Source organism: Dendropsophus ebraccatus, chromosome 1 (genome assembly GCF_027789765.1).
Source record: "Dendropsophus ebraccatus isolate aDenEbr1 chromosome 1, aDenEbr1.pat, whole genome shotgun sequence".
Lineage (NCBI taxonomy): Eukaryota > Metazoa > Chordata > Amphibia > Anura > Hylidae > Dendropsophus > Dendropsophus ebraccatus.
This window is the reverse complement of record NC_091454.1, coordinates 205,359,109-205,377,844: the sequence shown is the minus strand read 5'-3', so window position 1 is coordinate 205,377,844 and position 18,736 is coordinate 205,359,109. Positions and strand designations below refer to the sequence as shown.

The 18,736-nt window shown below is 44.9% G+C and overlaps 1 protein-coding gene across 2 annotated transcripts; it reads right to left on the bottom strand.

The window, feature by feature from the left end:
- Positions 1-732: 732 nt before the first annotated feature.
- LOC138789404 (A-kinase anchor protein 8-like) lies at positions 733-18,585 on the bottom strand. Of its 2 annotated transcripts, none has more exons than XM_069968143.1 (13): positions 18,453-18,585; positions 16,475-16,577; positions 15,246-15,290; positions 14,877-15,150; positions 12,709-12,808; positions 10,782-10,819; positions 9,708-9,744; positions 8,357-8,429; positions 7,948-8,089; positions 7,423-7,528; positions 3,278-3,408; positions 2,863-2,958; positions 733-983 (listed from the first exon to the last, which is right to left on the bottom strand). In XM_069968143.1, exons 1-13 carry the CDS (start codon positions 18,529-18,531, stop codon positions 777-779), a joined length of 1,431 nt encoding a protein of 476 aa, XP_069824244.1. In that variant the 5' UTR covers positions 18,532-18,585; the 3' UTR covers positions 733-776. The 2 variants fall into 2 exon arrangements, with proteins under 2 accessions (XP_069824244.1, XP_069824172.1); XM_069968071.1 differs by having other exon boundaries at positions 18,381-18,584.
- Between the last annotated feature and the right edge of the window lie 151 nt (positions 18,586-18,736).

Genomic DNA, 18,736 nt, shown 5'->3' with positions numbered 1-18,736 from the left:
CAGTGGTGTTCTCTTTAGGTTCTTCCACTTATCAGTGGAAATGTGGACCTTGGCACTGATGGCGTTCCACAGCACACAACTTTTCTTCTCCCCAACGTGTTGGTGCAGGTGAGGGGACGGCAGCTGGGAATGACGTACTAGGGGCAGCCACCGCCATCAGTTTCTTGAAACTGTCCACCTGAGTGGGAGCATTTCAAAGGACAGCAATTTTGCTATTGTGGTTCGTGGGTGTTACAGACCATCGGCAGTTCTCACTCTAGGTTTATTATGTACCTTCTCCTGGCTGCTCCTACTGCTCATGTACAAAATTAATAGCTCAGTGCAGGCGGGGTATAGCGTGGCTGGGAGGAGCCAACATTTTTTTTCTTTTCTTAAGAGTCACACGTACAGGATCCATAGCAGATTTGATGTTGTGTTCAGTTGCTTAGATCAAATCTGCTGCAGTTCAGCAGCAGAAAATCCGCTGCGATACGGTGTGTGTGAAGCTACCCTTAGTGTTGCCTCCTAGTGGCACCAGCCTATACCCAATGTGTCTGTGTCCTCCAATGAATTTCGATGAGAAAAGGATTTTACAGCGAGTACTCACAAAATCCCATTTTCATGCTTCAAATGACACTTTGTGCAGGCAGCGATTGCCTGAACAGACAGTTTCTCTCGGTACGAAACAGAAACTGGAAGATGTCAGCACTGCAGCGGCAGGAGATTAGAAGAGGCGAGTATGTAGTCTTTCACATTCAAAAAACTTTTAATATACAACTATATATCAGTATAGGTTCTTATTCATCGTACACATCAACCTCTGCACTTTCAGAACGGTCACATACAGTAGAGGACTCCTCAGCATTCTCCTGCCCAGTGACTTGTCCACCAGAATCTTCTTCCTCTTCACCCTCAGAGTCAGACAGAGTAATGTACGGCAAATCTGCACTACAGCCGCCTCTAGTGGTCTCCTCCTCCTCATTTTTTATGAAGGGGTTTTGGTCCTGGAATAGCAAGGATACAAGTATTACAGGACAGATAGTGATCATGTGATGTAGCCTCCTGGGAAATCATTGCTAGTCATAGAAGCTAATGTTCACAAATGAATTACAGTGAGATGTGAAAACTTAAAGCAGGGCTGTGGAACCAACTCTACTCTCCTGTCAGACCTAGCTGCCAACACAATACAGATAATGACAGGTCCTGTGCAGGTACGGGAGAGAGACCACCGGGATGATGATGATTTACGTCACATCAGTGGTCTCTCTCCCGTCCCGCACCGATGCAGTTACAGGTTACCCTGCTTCATGCTCCTGTCCCCGACACAGTCCAGCCTGCACCTCTGCATGTTAGACAGTGGGTCGTGACGTCACCATTTTTGCTAGGAATAGACAACATCAAGCTGTTATAAATGAAGGAATAAAGCTCTATGTGTGCATTTCCCATAATTAGTGTATATTGAGAATGTGTATAATTTTTGTTGGGCAATAATATATCTTTTGGCTGGACTTGGTATCTTCACACGTACCAGATTCGCAGCAGACTTCACGCTGCAAGTTTGCAGCGCAATCCGCTGCGAATCCATGTAGTGTGAAGGTCTATTGGGTTACATATCCACAGAAGAATTTTCATCCCGCTGCGGATATGTAACCCCGCCCATTTAACCGCCCGCAGCATACATTACCTGCTCAGCGCTGCGGCTGTGTGTGAGGCTTCCGGCTCCCCATCAGCCAATCAGTGCACTGCAGCACTGATTAACTGATGAAGACCGACAGCAGCCGGGAGCCTCTCACACAGCCGCGGCGCTGAGCAGGTAATGTATGCTGCGGGCCAGGGGCTGCGGTGTGTTAAAGGGGGCAGGTTACATATCCACAGCTGGATGAAAATTCCGCTGCTGATATGTAACCCCATAGACCTTCACACTTCATGGATCCGCTGCGAATCTGGTATGTGTGAAGCTACCCTTAAAGTGTAACTTTCAAAATCTAAACCAAAAGTACATGTGATATAAAGCAAGTTTGCAATTTATCCTTTTTTTTTTTAGTTATTACGGAGAACACGGCACTTCCTGTTTTCTGACTCTTTTTCTCTGAAAACAGGAAGTCCTGTGTATCCCAGACCATCTGAGCGCTCACAGAGAGAAGGCAGTCATGTGACTGATGGATACACTGAGACGTGACTCTCTATACTGGCCGGAATTCCTGTGTTTAGTCTGTTTTTTTCAGCCAGCACAAGTCAGAAAATCTGCCTTCAGGAGACTGGACCTGGATTTCTGGTAAGTACAGCTTTGTTTTACAGCATGATAAAAACAACAAAAAATAATGAATGTATATTGCAAATAGGGATGGTCCGAGCCTGGTTCGGACGGGGTTCATACGAACCCGAACCCTCTGCAATGATTACCGCTGTCTGCCCGCTCCGTGCAGCGGGCGGATCCAGCGGGAGGAACGCGTGGAAAACTGGGATAGAGCCATAGGCTGTATCCCAGTTTTCCAGGCATTCCTCCCGCTGGATCCGCCCGCTGCACGGAGTGGGCAGACAGCGGGAATCCGATGCCGAGCGTTCGGGTTCAGCCGAACCCGAACCTCGGCGGGTTCGGACCATCCCTAATTGCAAACTTGCTTTATATCACATCTACTTTGAATTTAGATTCTAAAAGTTATAATGACAGGTACATTTTAAGCTGTACATCTGCCACAAAGCTTTAGCTGGGGGGGGGGGGGGGGGGGGCAAAAGTTTCCCATCCCTGACTTAAAGGAAGGTCTCAAAGAGACAACATCTGTCCTTTCACCCCATCTTGGTGAAGAATTGCTATTAGAAAGTTTATATTATACAGTGATATAATTTTGGGCATATTATAAAGAGAACCAGTAACGTGCATACATTTATATATTGTTCCGCTTTCTGGTTGAGCTGTTTGCCGCACAGGGTCATCTTTGCGAAATACATCGCTCTGTTTTTAGATTTTCCCATCATTATCTAGAAGAGAGAGAAGGGAGACAAGAATGTCAGTGCTAAAGTCTGACCTAAAATTCTGTGCAGCTTTAATTCATGGTAATTCTTTACAGACTCCAGATCACGTTTTGTTTCCCATATCTGTCACCACTAGGGGGAGCTCACTACATATAACACCCAATAAACTCAATGGTGATACTGTATTGTCTGTCCTTTTTCTACAAGCAAATTCTGCTTCCCTCATTTGTGTATCTCTCAGCTGCTGGCCTTACACATATCCATGATCCCTGTACTATGTGCAGCCTATACACAGATACAACTCAGTGTCATACCTAAGACTCACCTTGCGTTTCTTCTTGTGTGATGAGGATCTGATATGTTGCTCCAGGGAATTTGGCAACATAGGGATTAATATGTTACATGCAGCACAAGCAGCTACTTCAACTTTCCTCACAAAATGTTCTGAGTCCAGTTCTGCAATAGGAAAGAAAAAGCTTATTAACTCCTTACAGGCTAGAAGAGGTTTTTTTTTTTTTTATACAAATTCAATGTACATGCTGAATAGGGAATTCTTCAGTGTTAATTTCCATTTCTTCCAGTGTGGAACTAATCCCTGTATAACTTGCAAATTTGTAAGCAATAATACAAAAAAAAAAAAGTTTTTCTACCAATAAAACATGTCATGAATTGTAAAAATATCTACGTCACAGACTACAATAACAAATATATTGGTTGTATTACCCGTAAATGAGAAAACATGAACTGGAGCATTTAAATGACGAAAACAAAAACAAACAGAGAAATCGGGGGCTTCAATGCATTTTATACAAAAACATAATGAACCGATAAATAATGGTACCATACGTGGTATAGAAAAAGTTTTTTTGCATCCAAAAAGGGGAGCTATTCACCATAAACTATTCGATTGGGAAGCCTACTGGAAGTTCACATTAAACACGAGCTCCAGCAGGTTTGAAGTGTACCTGTCATTTGTGGGGAAAAAAAACAAAAAAAAACGTTTGACATGTCATATAGAGTTTTGATTGGTCCAGGTCTGAGAGTTCAGACCTGTACAGAGTGGGAGATGAGCGCACTGCAGTACTTTTTTTTTTTGCAGAAATCAATAGTCCAGGCGATTTTAAAGGGGTAGTGCGGTGCCAAACAATTATTCAATAAATAACACACATTACACAGTTATACAACTTTGTAATGTATGTTATGCTAGTGAATCGCCCCCTTCCCCGTGTTTCCCCCCCACACACGCTAGACCCGGAAGTGTAGTGCTCTATAATCACCTGATTCGCGTCGACCCCCGTCCTCCATCTTGTGCCATGATGTCATCTTCGGACAGACGGCCGAACCACTCGGAGCGGTTCGGCTGTCCGTCCGAAGATGACATCATGGGACAAGATGCAAAAGAACACTGCAGAGACACCATCACATGTCTCGACGTCAGTGAACTAGCCAGACCTTCCCTCCGGGAAGGAACAACCAAGCAAAAGGCGTTCTCCAGTCAAGGAAACCACCTCAGCAAGGTATCCATCCACAGACAGCTGTTTCGGGGGTTTTGCCCCTCATCAGTGTGGAGTAGGTTTCTGGCTAGTGGGAGCAATGACTAGTAAGTGCATGCAAAAGGACGCGGGTTGACCTCAGGGAGATCAACCAAAACACCGCAGAGACACCATCACGTGTCTCAACGTCAGTGTATTCTAGAACATTGCCCCCTGGGAACAAGATGGCACAAGATGGCGGACGGGGGTTGGCTAGAAGCAGGTATGTATAGAACACTACACTTCCGGGTCTGGTGTGGGTGGGGGGAAACACGGGGAAGGGGGCGATTCACTAACATAACATACATTACAAAGTTGTATAACTTTGTAATGTGTGCTATTTAGTGAATAATTGTTTAGCGAAGCACTACCCCTTTAAGAAACTTTGTAATTGGGTTTATTAGGCAAATATGCCATTATCTGCTATTATTCTTAAAATCGCCTGTACTATTGATTAAAAAAAAATAATAATAATTAAAACGACAGTTACACTTTAACCTCTTGCCGCAATATGACGTTCCGGGAACGTCATGGGATGCGGTTACTTCCCACAAAATGACGTTCCCGGAACGTCATGCTCTCCCTGCCTCCCACCCTGTCCCTAGCAGCAATTGGGCAGCAGGAGGAGGCTGTGGCACACAGCCTCCTCCTGCTGCCTCTGCCCGGAGGGGAGCGGTGCTCCCCCCGGGCAGTTAACACCACAAACACCACGGTCGGGGGGCGACCGCCGTGTCTATGGAGATCCGCTCCCTCTGACCCCCCCCCCCTTGACCCCCAAATTCCCCAGGTCTCTGTCATGTCTGCGGCCTGTGGTTGAGTCAGGTGACACTCTGCGGCCATATGGGGGACTTCTAGAAACACTGGAATAAGGGGAATGAGTAGTGAGTGGTATTTCTCAGTTAGTGTATTAGAGGAAAAAATGTATTAAAATAGAATATCTGCCCAAAAAAATGGCTTAAATTTCTGCGAAACACTTTTCTGCGAAAAGGGTTAATAAACTTATGAAATGTTACTTTGAATACTTTGAGGGGTGCAGTTTTTACAGTGGAGGGATTTATGGGGGTAACTAACATACAGTCCCCACAAATCCACTTCAGAACTGAACTGGTCCCTAATAAAATCAGAGCTGAAATTTCCATGAAAATTTGGAAAATCGCTGCAAAATTTCGAAGCCCTCTAACATCCTAACAAGTAAAAGGACGTTCACCAAATGACGTCACCATAAAGCAGACATGTTGTAGATGTTGCAGTAATAACTAGTTCATGTGGCATGACTATCTTTCTTAGGAAAAGAGAGTTTTGAATATAAAGAAATGTAATTTTTTCAACCAAAGTATACCAAAGTATACCACAAACATAAAGAGGAATATGTTATGAAAAAAAGACTCAGAATAGCCGCAATAGTTAAAAGCGTTGCAGAGTTACATTAAGAAAGACAGGTTAGATTTGTAAAAATAGGCATTAAGGCCAAAACAGGCTGAAGAGGCAAGGGGCTAAAGGGAACCTGTCACCCCCGTGCCAGGGTGAAGGCCATCTGACCGCCTCTAGAGACCCTTATACTTACCCCTTCTCTCCAAGTCCCGCGCCTGGAGCCGGTCCCGGGATGGAGATATCCCCATCGGAAGCGGTGCGCGCTGCAGAGATGAGTCCGACGCCCATAGAGAATGACGGCTCCGTTCATTCTCTAAGGGCCCTATTCCACCGGACGATTATCGTTAGCATAATCGTTAACGATTAACGATCTCAAACGACCGCTATTGCGAAAGACCTGAAAACGTTCACTCATTTCCATGGAACGATAATCGTTACTTATGATCGTAATTGCGATCGTTTCTTCTTCCGTATTTCTTCGCTATTGCGTTCGTATCTATTGCGAACGACCGAACGATGTCTTATTCAATGCGAACGATTTGCGAACGAGCAACGATAAAAATAGGTCCAGGTCTTATAAAGCGATCAACGATTTCTCGTTCGGTCGTTAATCGTTACTGCATTTCAACCGAACGATTATCGTTTAGATTCGAACGATTTAACGATAATCTGAACGATAATCGTCCGGTGGAATAGGGCCCTTAGGGGGTTGGACTCATCTCAGCAGCGTGCGCGCCGGGCTTCTGACGGGGATATCTCCATCCCGGGACTGGCTCCAGGCGCGGGACTTGGAGAGAAGGGGTAAGTATAAGGGTCTCTAGCCGGGGGAAGGGGATGGGGTTGGGTCGGGTGCCACGGGGTGCGACAGGTCTCCTTTAAAAAAAAAAGAGTTGGACTCCATAGACTTACAATATGAGCTTGACTTTTTTCAGCTAACACAGAGCGGGAGTGGACTGCGCTGCGGCGCGTCTTCTCCTGGCTTGTTTTCCGAACGGTATGGGTCTGAACACTTAGTCCCAGACCAATCAAAATTTTTTGACATACATCTATGAAATCAATTGAGTAATATTCTGACAACATGCAGTGAAAAGTGCAGTTTTATTCAAGCCAGTGGCAATGTTTCGACCCCTTGGGGTCTTTCTCAAGGCTTGAGAACAGCTCCAGACACCTGATTAACACAAATTGCAAAGTTATAGAAGTTTGTAATGTTTGCTAATGAAAGGGGGGGGGCGTCATCTGTAACGGAGCGCATGCGCTCTAAACGCATAGGTGTTTAGCTGGTCGTGTCCCGAGGATGTATTGACTGTTTTTAATTGTATGGAATAAAGATTTGAAGGTTTCACATAGTGCTGGAATGAAGTCTCTTTTTTTCTTGTAGTCCCTGAATAATACATGCCCAAGTTTAGGCATCTAAATATTACGGCGCTTACTCGGCCTCATCACCTTAGTCTCGTGCACTAACAGAGAAAAAAGCTTGTGTGCTACGGGAAAGCCCTTCTCCACAATACTAGTAGTACAGTAAAATAACTCAATTTTTGCTCCCATGCAAAAGCAGCTTTGTTACTACCTAGGGTGAGATCCTGATTCTGAAGCATTCTATGGATTGTGTTGGTGAGGTCTGGTAAGAGACTGCGATGTCTCTCTGTCTTCTTACTCTTGAGCGACACATGCTCCTGGAAAAAGGTACAAAGAGATGTTAGTTCCTGCATGGCTGTATTTCTACAATGCACCCTTAGAAGCAGCAGTATGGAGGACATTACAGAGCAGTACTGTACAGAATTGGGGTAAGATATAACACTCACTCTGCAACAGCTTCCTCCTCGCTCCTCCACAGATTGCTACAGGCAGCTATGGATAATTTGACTGGTCTCAAGCTACAGTGAACAAACAGCTGCAGTAAAGTACCTGCTGTGTTGTCTGTGTACAGTGCATTGGTATCTATCTGCCATCTAATGAATATACAGCTTGCTGGACTAATTTAGATGTTGGACCATAAAAGTGTAAATCCATTTCCATGAATAGTATACCGTATGTATCCATGTAATAACCTGGAATTATAGAGCAGATAAGGAGACAGAGACCCATAGTATACCTGTAGGAAGGCTGCCGCCTCCTTGGAAAGATTCTTCCCCAAATAATCGAAATGCTTCTTATGGAAACTGCTCTGCATGTGCTTGTTCATCCTCTCTTCATAGAAAGTGCGGAATTGGCAAATGGAGCAGAAAAACTGGATCCTGAGAGAGAAACCATTTATGTTAATGGTAATTTCTATTTGATTTATATATATATCTTCGTTCTACTAGGTGTCAAACTGCGGCCCTCCAGCTGTTGCAAAACTACAATTCCCATCATGCTTGGACGGCGAAAACTTTAGCTGTCCAGGCATGATGAGAATTATAGTCTTGCAACAGCTGGAGGAGCTGTGCTAGTCTGACCCCCCTGTGCTATGCTTTACTGTATCTATTATACTTGGTGTTTCTAGTATACCCTGACCCACGTACCTCAGCCCCGTTCTCTCTCCAATGGTTATGATTTGTGTCTCTTGCTGACTTTTGCTAGATGACTGGGCATGTTCTGTAGGGAAAACAAGTCAATGGTAAAATCTGTCTGAATTCTGTATGTTCTTATGAAACTCTACAGCAGTGTTTCCCAACCGGGGTGCTGCGGCACACTGGGGTGCCGGGAGAACCCGCCAGGGGTGCCGCGGGATCCCGGTGGGAATTTTCAGTCTCTTTAAGCATCCCGAGAAGCTGCGGCCGCGAAGCTTCTCGGGATGCACAGATCACTTTGATGTTCCGCCCGCACAGTAAGCGGGCGGAACATTTAAGTGAGCAGAATGTAGGAGCAGGACCTGTCAGCGTCCTGCTCCTACATTCACTCCCATAGGCTGCCGGCACTTCATACCAGCAGCCTACGGGATGCCGGGACATGACCTTTCCGGCAGGCTTGATGATGTGACGTCATCATGCCTGCCGGAGGTCCCGTCCCTGCAGGTTGCAAGACGGAGCCAGAAGAGGGAGGAGAGCTGCTGCCTGCAGCCACACAGCGCGGATTATGTGAGTAGGATGTTTTTTTTTTTTAGGGGCACCTCTGGGGGCATTATTAGTTCATGGGGGCACCTCTGGGGGCATTATTAGTTCATGGGGGCACCTCTGGGGCATTATTAGCTCATGGGGGCACAGCAGGGGATCCTACATACAGGGGGCATCCCACATTCCTACTCGCTTTACTGCACATAACAACAAACAGCGCAGTTACTATGGAAGCCTACAGGAGGGAGAAAGGAAAGGAAGTTGCTAGAAATGTGCAGAGTCTAAGATGTTTGTCTCGCAGGTTCTGAAAAGATGAAACGTATCTGGAAGAAATCATCATGGAGGTCTGGACTGGATGGAGAGGAAAAGGGAAAGGGACTCCTCAGAACAAAGAAGACGTCACCTGTGAGTCACTGTATGACTGTTTTCTTATTTTGTAGAACATTATTTAGTAGGGGCGCCCCGAGGTAATTTTTTTTCCAAGGGGTGCCCCGAGGTGGAAAAGGTTGGGAAGCACTGCTCTACAGTATATCCACAGGAAAGTCCACAGCAAGGCTAAGTTCACACATATATTACTTGCAGGCAATCTAATCGTATGGAGTTGGATGTGATATCTTCACTCTCATTATACTCTATTAGATGAGATGTTTGCGGTTTATAAGATCTCTGATTACTGACTGTACACGCCAAACATTTCTACAATTTCAGAATGAATTATAACTTTTTAATATTCTAGTATATTTTATAATCCAGCACTATTGTGAAACGCCTTTGTATTCTAATGCCCCAGTAACCCAGAGGATGACTAAGTTCATTTTACCCGATTCCTCCCGTCGTCCATCTTTTTGGTTTCCGCCCTGGAAAACAAAATGTAAGCTGGTTCTATAAATGTCCTATGTCTGTGGTGTAACGGGAGAACAGACAGCGACAGAGAGGCTGGTAACATGACATATACATATATCACTGCTTACATTCATGCTGGGTAGGACATGTATATACAAGTAGAAACTAGCACAACTTGAACATGTTTGGGGCCTATCGTTCAGCATTCGATTACTGGTGGCTAAAAATTTTTATGCAGCCCTGAGGTTACCTGAAAAACATTGATGCAGCCATAGGCTGTATCCATGTTTTCCAGGACTCCCTAGGGCTGCATTCAACTTCTTTAGCAATACACAAAGGGGGGGGGGGGGGGGGGGAAGATTTATTAAACATGGTGTAAAGTGAAACTGGCTCAGTTGCCCCTAGCAACCAATCAGATTCCACCTTTCATTCCTCACAGATTTTTTGGAAAATGAAAGGTGGAATCTGATTGTTTTCTCACCATATATCCCTATACATCTACATTAAATATATATGTTATATATACACCAGCCAGACCACTGGTTTAAAAGCAGAGTGGTTGTCTGTAACCTAGACAACGAGCAGGAGGGAAAGGGCAGCATATCAGGTGAAGGAGGCATAAATGTAGCTGCAAAATATCCCTACAAGATCTATCTATCTGAAATGTTGTTTTCACATGGATCATTATAGAATTAATGAGACATACCGTCTATGTACACAGAGATACAGTATGGCTGTGTAGTAATATAATGGTGAGGTATCAGAGGCGTACAGCAGGGGCAGATTCAGTGTACCCTGGGCCCAGAGCTGTCCACCTACCCTGGGCTCACCCCCCCCCCCCCATGCAAGACGAGCATGCGCCCACTGTGCATCCCCCTATAGTAGATGTCCCGTTGTGTAGCCCCCCTGGAATCTGATTGGTTGCTAGGGGAAACTGAGCCAGTTTTACTTTACACCATGTTTAATAAATCTCCCCCAATGTCCATATCTCACTCAAACACGGACTGACAGAAGTAACTTATAGGCCCGGCCAGTGATCTACAGAACTTACAGTGGTCGTGCTTTGGGCCGCCTCCTCAGCATTGCCATCTAGAAGAGAAAACATATAGCTTATAACCCCTATTCCTCTCAGTGACCAGCTCCATCTTATATCATGAATATGTTAGGACTAGAACGCCTGCCTGGACAGCCAAAGCTTAAGGGGGTACTTCAGCTTAAATCTTTTTTTCTTTTTTTTTTTTCCTCAAATCTAGTTTTCAGAAAGTTTTATAGATTTGTAATTTACTTCTATTTAAAAATCTCTAGCCTTCTCATACTTATCAGCTGCTATATGTCCTGCAGGAAGTGGTGCACTTTTTCCGGGCTGACACAGTGCTCTCTGCTGCCATCTCTGTCCATGTCAGGAACTGTCCAGAGTAGTAGCAAATCCTCATAGAAATCCTCTCCTGCTCTGGACAGTTCCTGACTCGGACAGAGGTGGCAGCAGAGAGCACTGTGTCAGACGAAAAAGAAAACACTACTTCATGCAGAGCATACAGCAGCTGATAAGTATGGGAAGACTACAACTGGAGATTTTTAAATAGAAGTAAAATACAAATCTATATAAAATTTCTGAAACAAGTTGATTTGAAAGAAAAAGATTTTCACTGGACCCCCCTTTAATGGGAACACCTGTAAATGCAAAGTGGGTTCTGTTTATTTATAGTGAGATTAAGGCCAAACCAGGCAAATAGTATATACAACAGCACCTAGCTGGTGCAATACTTTTGGTACGTTTTGTATGTGACAAGTGGATATTTTCAACTTCACAAAGGAACATATGGCTGTGTGCGCTCCTGGTCTGTGCATGTTTTAATATTGAGAATTTTTGCATTGCATACAGGAATAGAAGAGGAGAGGCGTTATCAACAATATTGTAGAAGAACGTGCGATCAACGAATCTTCAGATCACACATGTACCATAGCAACCATTAGGGCCCTATTACACGGGGCGATTATCGTGCGAAAAATCGTTATATTGCTCAAATTTAAACGATAATCGTTCTGTGTAATTGCAGGCAACGATCGAAAAATCGTTTGTATGTCGTTGATCGTTGATTTAGATCTGAACCTAAAATTATCGTTAATCGTTCACTGGAATTCCACATTCGTTCGCTCAAGTTCCGCATTTGTTCACTAATCGTTCAGAGTAATTGTACATTGTTCATTGTTTTGCTGGGATCAGAAGGAATGATCGTAACTAACGACCATCGTTCTGTGTAATATGGTGAACGATTTCAGGTTAACGATAAACAATCTAGTTTGCGATCATTTATCGTTAAAAATCGCTCCGTGTAATAGGACCCTTAGGATCAACATGAAGGCGAATAAAGATAGTAATGTTCATATTTCAAATAGACAAAAACAAACATATAACAACTGTATACAATTAGGAGAGATACAGAACCACACCGGTAGTTAGGTGGCCATGTATTGATTTCCGTACCCACCTATCGCACCAATGAGAAATACCATGAAATGGCTACCAAGCAGAGTATAAAAGAGTGAACACTTCTCTGCCCTTGACCTCCAGGGATACAGACACTGACCCCACCCCTGCCCTAGATCGCCCCATATCTACCATACACCACAAGGGATGCTGCATTAACCCATTCACTATCCTAGACGTCAAGAATATTGATATTAACCACTTCTGCCCTTGTTTGATCAGTGATGACAACCATAGGATAACCACCATATGGGTTATCACTAGTAGTTCCAATGGCTGGAGCTGCTCACTAGATCACCCACACCACCCATCATTTCCTATCATGCTGGGTTTCTGGTCTATCCTTGTCTTTCTTCATAGATTGCTGCTCTGAGGGTCCGACACCAGGTAAATGTCCCAATATCCACCACATCACATTCAACCTTGTCTACAATTCCTCCCTAACTTGTTACTGCCCTCTGTCCCCCATGTGACCCTCCTGACACCTCACCTCCCTCTGATCCGGACTCCTCGGGTTTATTGCTCTCTGTTGTCGTCTTCATCTTTTCCACAGCTGGTTCTTCTTCTTTATACACTTTATTCTTTACTTTCTTGAAAACAAAAAGGAAGAAAGTTAAAATTAACACAACCATGTGCCGGCGGAACGCCTTTAATCTGACATTTGATAATCCACAAAGTGTCATCGTTCAGCTAACCTGCAGTTACAAGTTTATAAAGGGGATCTGTCAGCCAGAATAAGGATATGAAACCACTGGTACACATACTGCAATAAAAGGCATACAGAATATATCTGTCATGATCGTGCCTGAAAAGGCATCAGTGCCACACTCTGCGGCAAAGATTTGACCTCTGCGCCAAAGACTGCGCTTTTGGCATTAAGTCCGTGCCTGGTTTTGTTCTGTTTTTTTGCTTATGTCTTCTGTGATCCGGTCCATGTTTTTCAGTTCTCCCTGCACTTTCCTTGCTGTGGCTCACTCACTGTCTCTGCTGTGTTCTGAGTGACAGGTCTCCTCACCTCTGGCTTTCTGTGATTCTCTTGTGTGTTTCTCCTGCTCTACCTATGAGCTTGGAGTCCGGGACTTCTGTTCCCTTATACCTTGGTCTCTCCCTTCACTCTGGGCTCTTGATAGCTTTGTCCAGCTTGTCTGTTCAGCTAGATCCAGCCTTTTTGCCTTTAGTCTGTATTCCTGGTTTCCTGATCCCTTTGCTTGTTTCTTGCCATTCTTTGTCTTTTGGTTCTGTGTCTTGCTTTGTCCTCAGTGTATCTTGCTTAGTCTTAAGTTTACCTCACTTAGTCCTCAGTGTTCCTTGCTCTGTCCTCAGTTTATATTGTTTGTGTCTCTGGCTTCTGTTTCTCCGTTTGCTTTGTCTATTTGTCTGGTATTGCGCCTATTTCCTATTGCCTTGTCCTAGTATCTCCTTACAGTGTGTATTATTGATTCTGACCTCTGGATTTTGTGACCTCGACCTTGCTTTTGGATTCTGACTTTGTACTGCTGCCTGTTTGTTGCCAACCTTGCCCGCTGACTATTCTTTATTGTGTTTGTTTGTCTTGTTTTGTGTTTGCACTTACTGCAGAACGCCGCTCAGTTGTCCGCAGTTATTTAGAGCTGTTGTGGCAAGTAGGTAGGGCGAGCTGGGGTGGGTGCCAGTGTTAGGGTTGCACCAGTCTGTTGTCTTCCCAGTTCCCTACCTGGCAATATCTCTGTGCTTTGTGTCTGTATTTCATAATGCTGCTTAAGAGTCATAGAGGTGGGGCCTAAAATCTTCAGTGTCCTAGGGCTGCTTCCCATCTATATTTCAAAACTCTACACTCCTGTTTGTTATTAGGCAGGGCCTGACTTACAGAGCTGAGCCCTTGTCTGTCAATCCCTCCTGCAGGGTTGGTGTTGTCTGCTTTCTGTCAGGCACCAATTTCTTTCTTTGAAGGGGTATATCCATCTCAGCTAATGCAGTTATACTTGTAAAGAATCATCAAGTTTAAATATTTTTGCAAATACATTCACTTTGCAAACTTGCATCCTACTTTTGTCACCACTGAGGAGGAGGCAAGTTTGCTAAATTAATTTAGTTGCAAAAATTTTTAAAGGCGAGGTGTGGAGAAAATAAAAATGTTCAAGCAGGCAGAGGCGGAGAACTCGGTAAACAAGCACTACTTACCTCTCCCTGTGCCCTGTCACAGGCTCCAGGATCCCGCAGGAACTCATTCCCCTCCGCCCCCGAGTTCTAATGCAGGAAAATGCCCGACCCGGCTGATGGATTGCACGCTCAGCCAAACAGTGACTGGAGTAGCGTTCCATCCATAGTGGGCCATCCACAGTCCGAGCTGTGACGTTGCTGGAGCAAAACATCCCTGAGTCCGCTGGAGGTCTTGAAGTGGTGAGAAAAAGGTAAGTACAACTTGTTTATTATGTTTCTCCCTGCTTGAATATTTTTTATTTACCCCGGACCTCTCCTTTAACTTGATGATCGTTACGAGATTATCTATATTGTCGAAATAGAAATACCCAGTTAAACCATTGTTTATAGCGGGGAATGACTCTGTAATACAGTATGAGGTAAGACATTTTGTTGACATGGGCATGCTATCTATATATACACATAAATGTGTGCAGTCAGTATCGCAGTACAGATTAGTCACTGAAAGAGGTTCCTTACTTTAATGAAATCGCTTTTCCGCTTGAACCCGCCGCCAAGGTAGTAATTTTCAGTGACTACCTTCAGATCGTAATAGGTCCGGAGCTCTGGGAATAAGTCTGGATCTGGGCGACGATATCTTGGTGGAGAGGACCTGAAGTTTCCCTTGTAGCTCTCTTCCCTACCCCTCCACCCTGACTGTCCTCCACGAGGGGACCACCGCCCCCTTTGTCTTCCATATCCTCCCGCAGGCTCAGCATACTCGTATCTGCTCCTTTTTGGTCGGTCATAGTTACTGCAGGAGAAACAAAATGTTGAGTTCTCCCGAGTGTTTTCTATTAACTTGTAATAGCAGTTGTCACATGACCGGATAATATCATTCATGCATACCTGTTAAGCGGTGATGAGCGGACCTCTGAATATTCGGTTTCAAACCTGAAAAAAAATGATAAATATGATATGCCTGTGCAGACAGTTGACATGTAATATAGCAAATAACAGCAGCAAGATCCAAACCAAGCAGCATTAAAATAGGAATACAGCACAAGAAATATATTTCCAATAAGACAGATTATAGCAGAGTGAATTAGTTATCTTCTTACGGTGATGGAAAGTCGTCGCTTCCAATACGTACAAACCTACTGGGCTAGAATGACAACCCAGACTTTAACCCAAATGTCTGCATGGACCCAAACCCCATTGACTTCCAAGGGGACCCCAACTTTGGGATTTAAAAATGGCTGTAAAATGAGTGTAAGAGGTGGTAAAATGGGGATAAAAACAAGGCAATTCCACTGGCAATAAGGTGGAGGTGGAAGGTAGAGTCTGAGGAGGAAGAGCGCCTCTGATTTTGTCTGTGTTTCCTTATTTTTCTCTCCTGCTCTACTAATGGTATTAAAGGAGAAGTCTGGCGAAAAATTTTATTATTGTATTGCCTGCCCTCCAAAAGTTATACAAATCTCCAATATACACTTATTACGGGAAATGCTTATAAAGTGTTTTTTTCCCTGCACTTACTGCTGCATCAAGGCTTCACTTCCTGGATAATATGGGGATGTCACTTCCTGGATAACATAGTGATGTCACTTCCTGGATAACATAGTGATGTCACTTCCTGGATAACATGGGGATGTCACTTCCAGGATAACACGGTGATGTCACTTCCTGGATAACATGGTGATGTCACGATCCGACTCCCAGAGCTATGCGGGCTGTGGCTGCTGGAGAGGATGATGGCAGGGGGATGCTCAGTGTCCCTCCAGTGCCCTGTGTCCCTCAGTGTCCCCCTGCCATCATCTTCTCCAGCAGCCACAGCCCGCACAGCTCTGGGAGTTGGGTCGTAACATCACCATGTTATCCAGGAAGTGACATCACCATGTTATCCAGGAAGTGACATCACCATGTTATCCAGGAAGTGAAGCCTTGATGCAGTAGTAAGTGCAGGGAAAAAAGCACTTTATAAGCATTTCCCGTAATAAGTGTATATTGGTGATTTGTATAACTTTTGGGGGGCAATACAATTTAATATAAAGTTGACAGACTTCTCCTTTAAGGAAGCGATTTTGTCCCTATTGTGGGGATCCAGCAGGGTGGGCGATGGCTCCGGCTATGGTTCTTACCTCTCTCTGTTCACTGTATCATAGGAGGATATCCAAGATTGTGATGAGGACCTGTAAGGCTCCCGGCCATAGTCCATATATGCATGGTTATTGGAGTCACGACCTTTATGGGGATGACACAAGGAACAAACAGATTTGAGTTTAGGTGCAACTGCAGCTTCTTAAAGGGCCTGTTCAGACTAAGAAATACATGGCTGTTTCTTCTAGGAACAGCACCTCTCCTGTTCTCAGTTCAGGTGCGGTTTTGCAGCTCCATTGAAGTGAATGGAGCTGAACTGTAATATCAAACACAAGATTTGGCTGTTGAATGTCGAATGGGAAATGACATGCTCTTTCTTGTTTTATGTTACATCTTCAATAAAAATTTGATTGGAGAAAAAAAAATCATAGGAACTGTAGTCTTATAACAGCTAGAAGCCAGCATGTTCTCTATCCCTGTCTCAATGCGACTCTGTACCCACAATTTGACCCCCCAAACCACTTGTACCTTCAGATAGCTGCTTTTAATCCAAGCTCTGTCCTGGGGTCTGTTCGGCAGGTGATGCAGTTATTGTCCTAAAAAACAACTCTTAAACTGTGCCCAACGGCCGGGGCTTACGCCGCGTTTACACGGAATGATTATCGCGCGAATTTGCAAGATAACGTTTTGATTCGAACGATAATCGTACGTGTAAACGCAGCGAACGATCAAACGACGAGCGAGAAATCGTTCATTTTGATGTTACAACAAGTTCTCAAGTCGTCGTTGATCGTTCGCAAAAAATTCGCAGATCGTTCCGTGTGAACAGTCATTCGCCGATTTAACCAATGTGTGAGATAGGCTTAAGCGATCATACAAGGAATTTTCCGTACGATATATTGTACCGTCTAAACGCTGATCGTTATGAAAAAAAATCGTTACTCGTACAATCGGGCGAATTATCGTTCTGTGTAAACGTAGCATTAGATTGTATTTGCATTAGACTGGCACAACCTCTGTCCCTCCTCCCCGCCCTCCTCATCATTAGGGATGCTTCAGGCAGATTGTCTCCTATTCCCCACCTGTGTCAGCACAGCACATGGGCTGGATCGTTAAGACACCTGTGCAATCTTCAGACAGGAGAAAATGTTTCAGTGGAATTCCTAATGATAAAGAGGGTGGAGAGGAGGGACGGAGGTGGTGCAAGGTTAGGGCACAGATATTCTAGGCCACGCCCACTTGGCACGGGGCTGCAAGTTTAAAAGTAGTTTTTTAGGACAATAACTGCTTCACCTGCCGAACGGACCCCAGGACAGATCTTGGATTCAAAGCAGCTATCCGAAGGTACAAGTGGTTGGGGGGGGGGGGGGGGTCAGATTGTGGGTACAGAGTCGCTTTAAAGTGAATGTACGTCACTTTTTTTTGTTTTGTTACATGAACAGACCAACGTGGGTGTCGCAGTCTAGTACTGAGCACCGGTCGGTCATAAAGCACTGGAGGTGTGACAGATCCCCCTCCCCTCTTTGTCACGGCTCCATTGATTGTAATGGAGCTCCTTCACGGAGGGTTTGGTACATTCGCTTTAAAGGGATACTCAATGTCAGTGCTAAAATGTTGGTCCAATCTCCGGTGGTGGGGCCCTTACTGACAGGAGAACGAAGTTATATAGTATTTTGGGGAAAAGATTCGGTAAAACATCCGGCTCACTTTAAGCTCAGGAGTCCAGTGGGCGGTCCTACTCAGTGATTGACAGTCTGCTATGTATAATTGCGGTCAGTCACCAAGCAGCAGTGCCAACTACAATGAGGCTGCACTAACTACAACATGGGGGCACAGTGGGGTGTATGTACTAGGTGAGGACACAGGGGGCGCCTTACTACACTGTGGGGGGTATACACTGGGTACTGTTGTTGTGTGAGGTACGGTATACAGGTGCTGCAGCTATACCTTCTACAACTCCCTGACGCAATGCATCCTGGGAATTGTAGTTCCACACAGCCGTCTGCACTGGGCGCCCACCGTCCATCTCCGGAGCTCTCCCGCCTCGGGGATATCGGCTTCTTCCGTACATACTGCGACTCCAGAGTCCGGTGTCCATGGCTGACGTGTCCCGCCCCCCAATAGCTATTGTCTCAACACCTCATGCGCTTATTGGTCGCCGTCACTTGACGCTCATGTGATCTAGACGCCGTAAAGCAATCCCAATGGCTAGGATGCTCTACTCACGTGACCTCGTGCTCGTCACCATAACATTGCATTGCAGGACTGCGTTGGGAAAGCGCAGTGATATCGTACGCGGTTTT